Genomic DNA, 3558 nt, shown 5'->3' with positions numbered 1-3558 from the left:
TGCTGCCTCATTATTTATTTATCTCCCCCCCCCTCCTCTTGCCAGCTCCCATTGCTGCAGGCAGGAGGGAGGAAGGGAGGGGGGGGAATCTCAGCTGTAATTGCTCAGCTCAGATACTTTTCTGCCACTGCAAATGTGCCCACTCAGCCGAATGCCTTTCCTGGCCACTTCCCCACTCTTAATGGCTCCTATCAATAATTCAGAATAATGCAAAGGATGAATGTTAATCCCAGGTTGATGGGAACTGCTCACGCCGAGGCCGGACCTGGGGCTGCTCAGCAATGGGGCAAGCAGTGGGGCAGGGGCTGTTTGCCCATCCCTGCCAAGAGCCCAGGTGGCAGCTCAGAGGGGGTTCATCCCTGGGCTCCTGCAGTTCCCAGGAGGGCACAGGGGTGGCCCCGAGGGAAGAGCAGGACCCTCAGACACAGGGAGATGTTGGGGGGGCAATGGTGCAGCTGTTGCTGCTCAGCTGAGGTGGGAAAGCAGCTGGGATGGCACCTCCATCCCTCTAACCCTGCCCATTGCCAGGGTCTTGGGGCATTTTCTTCCCCTCTATCTGGAAAACAGTCCAAAACGAAGCCAAAAAACCAGCTGGTCCATGGCTTGGTGTCTCCTTGGCCACCCAGGGAGGCTGGAGGCCACTGGGGGTGGGAATTATGACCTCCCACCATCACCCTCGGGGAAACAGGCAGGTGGCTAAAGATGGGCAGGTGGCTGGGTTGCCCTCCTGAGGAGCAGAGCTGCTGGAGGGATTGGTCTTCATCTCCATGACACCTTCTCCATCAAGGAGACTCAGCTTTTCCCTGGCATTTCAGCCGAGGGAAGACGGGGTCGTTGCAGCAGCTCAGGCTCGGGGGGGATCGATGGGAAGCATCCGATGCAGGGACAGCAGCTGTGCCCTCCAGGACGGGAACTGACCCGGCTTCCCGGGCTAAAAATAACTTCAAACACCTTTGGGAACAGGGAGAGGGAGCGGGGGGTGGCTGGCTGGGCTGTGGGAGGAGGATTGATTTCTCCAGTAGAGTCAGTCCTGCAGGATGAAACCAGAGAACCAGGAGCCCCGGGGTCAGAGGAGAGTCAGCAATTAGTGTTGTAACCTCCTGTTCACATCACACCCCGTGTCAGGGACACGTGGCCAAGGAGGGGGGCACAGGGTGGTGATGACTCCAGGGACCCCCTGGGCAGGATGTGGAGGTGAAAATGGTTGGGATGGTGGGGGAGCAGTGATGGCTTTGGGATGCCCCGTGGGGACAATGTGGAGGTTGGAAATGGGGATGGGGGCAGGGATGCTCGCCCAGGGATATGGGCACCAAGTGCTGGGATGGACTTGTTGAGGGCAGCACCCAGAGGGATCAAAGGTTGGATCTCCAAGGAGCTGGGAATTGCTGGAGAAAGGGGGCTGGGAATTGCTGCCCAGGGAGGTGGTCGAGTCTCCATCCCTGGAGGTGTTTAAGAGATGTGGTGCTTGGGAGCGTGGTTTGAGCACTGGACTTGGTAGGGTTGGGTTAATGGCTGGTAGGGTTGGGTTAATGGCAGGTAGGGTTGGGTTAATGGCAGGTAGGGTTGGGTTAATGGCTGGTAGGGTTGGGTTAATGGCAGGTAGGGTTGGGTTAATGGCTGGTAGGGTTGGGTTAATGGCTGGTAGGGTTGGGTTAATGGCTGGTAGGGTTGGACTCAACGATTCTAAAGGTCTTTCCCAACCAGAATGATTCTGTAAAAAGAAAAGTTGGGAGCTGCTCATGGGAAGTGGAGCCTGGGGGGATGCTCAGTGGCACTGGGGGCTGCAGAGGGACACACCTCCCCTGCTGGCCATGAGGAGGGGGCAAAATCATGGAATCATGGAATGCTTAAGGTTGGAAGGGACCTTAAAGATCAGCAGGTTCCAACCTCCCTGCTGTGAGTAGGAACATCTCCCACCAGCCCAGGCTGCTCCAAGCCCCATCCAACCTGCCCTTCAACACCTCCAAGGATGGGGCAGCCACAGCTTCCCTGGACAAGCTCTTCCAGTGCCTTCCTACCCTCATGGTGAAGAATTTCTTCCTGATGTCTTATTAACCTGTGATCTCAGAATATTGTAAAATACCTATTAATAAATCTCCTGGGCCATAACTCCTGGGGTTATGGAGTTAAGAGGCTTGAGGTGGTTAAGAAACTTAGAAGACACAGAAATATGTTGTCGTTACTCTAGTAGCAAATATTGATGAAGTTAATTAATATTAATAATTAGCATTGTCAGCAATAGTATAAAGAGTAGTTAATCATACCATGTCAAAAGTTAATTTTAGAGTGAAATAAATAATGGTAAGAGGAGCAGTGTGAAGGGGGAGCTGTTCCCAGCCAGCAGCCACTTCCCAAGCCCATCTCCCCAGCCTGGCTCCGTGTAGGGTCGGGGACCCAAGCGTCCCCCAGGGCTGGGGACACCGCGGTGGGACCCGCTCACCCCCTGCTCTGTCCCCTGCCAGGTGTCACCTACTCGGACACAGTGAGTGCCACGGAGCCCTGCAAGCCCTGCACGCAGTGCGTGGGGCTGCAGAGCATGTCTGCCCCCTGCGTGGAGTCGGACGACGCCGTGTGCCGCTGCGCCTACGGGTACTACCAGGACGAGGCCAGTGGGAGCTGCCAGGAGTGCCGGGTGTGCCAGGTGGGCTTCGGCCTCATGTTCCCCTGCCAGGGCACCCAGGACACGGTCTGTGAGGAGTGTCCCGAGGGCACCTTCTCCAGCGACGCCAACTTCGTGGACCCCTGCCTGCCCTGCACCACCTGCGAGGACAACGAGGTGCTGGTGAAGGAGTGCACGGCCACCTCGGACGCCGAGTGCAGAGGTAACACCACCCTGTGGGGCTCCTGCCATTCTTCCTGCCTCAGTTTCCCTTTGCTCGGAGGACAGGACCCCGGGGAGCACTTGGCTTGAGCCCTCATCTCCCTTTTCCATCCCCAGTGCCTGCCCAGCCCTTTTCAGGGGCTTCCTTTTGGTGTCTGAGGACACCGAGTGGAGCCAAGAGGTTCCCCAGTCTCAGATGCCATCCTCGCCACCACCCTGCCCTCAACCTGGCAGCTGATGGCAATGAACCACCCTTAAGAGCCAAGGGAAAGCTGGCCCTGCAGCCCAGGGTGGTTCTATACCCGGGGGGAAAGGGGAGACCATCTCTCCTGGGAGCAGCCCCCACCACGCCAGCCCTCACCCCCAGCCCTGACCCCGAGCCCAGCTGAGGAGAAAAGACCTTTGTCGTGGCCACCACTGAGTCACAGCACAGGGACAGCCAGCACAGCTCTGGGGAAAGGGTTGAGTAAATGGAGCCAGAAGTCAGGGAGCACAGGGGCAGCTTTGTCAGCCCCCGCCGGCAGCGCCGGCACGAAGGGCAGAGGGGTCTGGTTGGGGGGGACACACAAGGTGCCAGCTCCCTGCCCTGCCACCCGCTCCGTCCCTGGGGGACATGGCACAGCCCCTGGAGAGGGGCACTGGGGGGTTGGGAAGGGGCAAGCAGCCAAGGGAGTGTTTTTCCAGGACAAGATGAGACAGATCTGCTGGGTGCGGCGGGGACGGGGTGAGTCCCCACA

The 3558-nt window shown here is 58.2% G+C and overlaps 1 protein-coding gene across 1 annotated transcript in view; it reads left to right on the top strand.

Moving 5' to 3' along the window:
- Positions 1 to 3558, top strand: part of NGFR (nerve growth factor receptor) — a gene marked incomplete at its 5' end in the record, with an annotated part of 7470 nt that overhangs the window by 1943 nt on the left and 1969 nt on the right. The window contains one exon of the mRNA XM_010001037.1: positions 2463 to 2822. Coding sequence (XP_009999339.1) covers positions 2463 to 2822 — 360 coding nt within the window. The remainder of the gene's footprint in view (positions 1 to 2462; positions 2823 to 3558) is intronic.

This window comes from Chaetura pelagica, unplaced genomic scaffold (genome assembly GCF_000747805.2).
Source record: "Chaetura pelagica isolate M959 unplaced genomic scaffold, ChaPel_1.0 scaffold1106, whole genome shotgun sequence".
Taxonomy (NCBI): domain Eukaryota; kingdom Metazoa; phylum Chordata; class Aves; order Apodiformes; family Apodidae; genus Chaetura; species Chaetura pelagica.
This window is presented reverse-complemented; position numbering and strand designations above follow the sequence as displayed.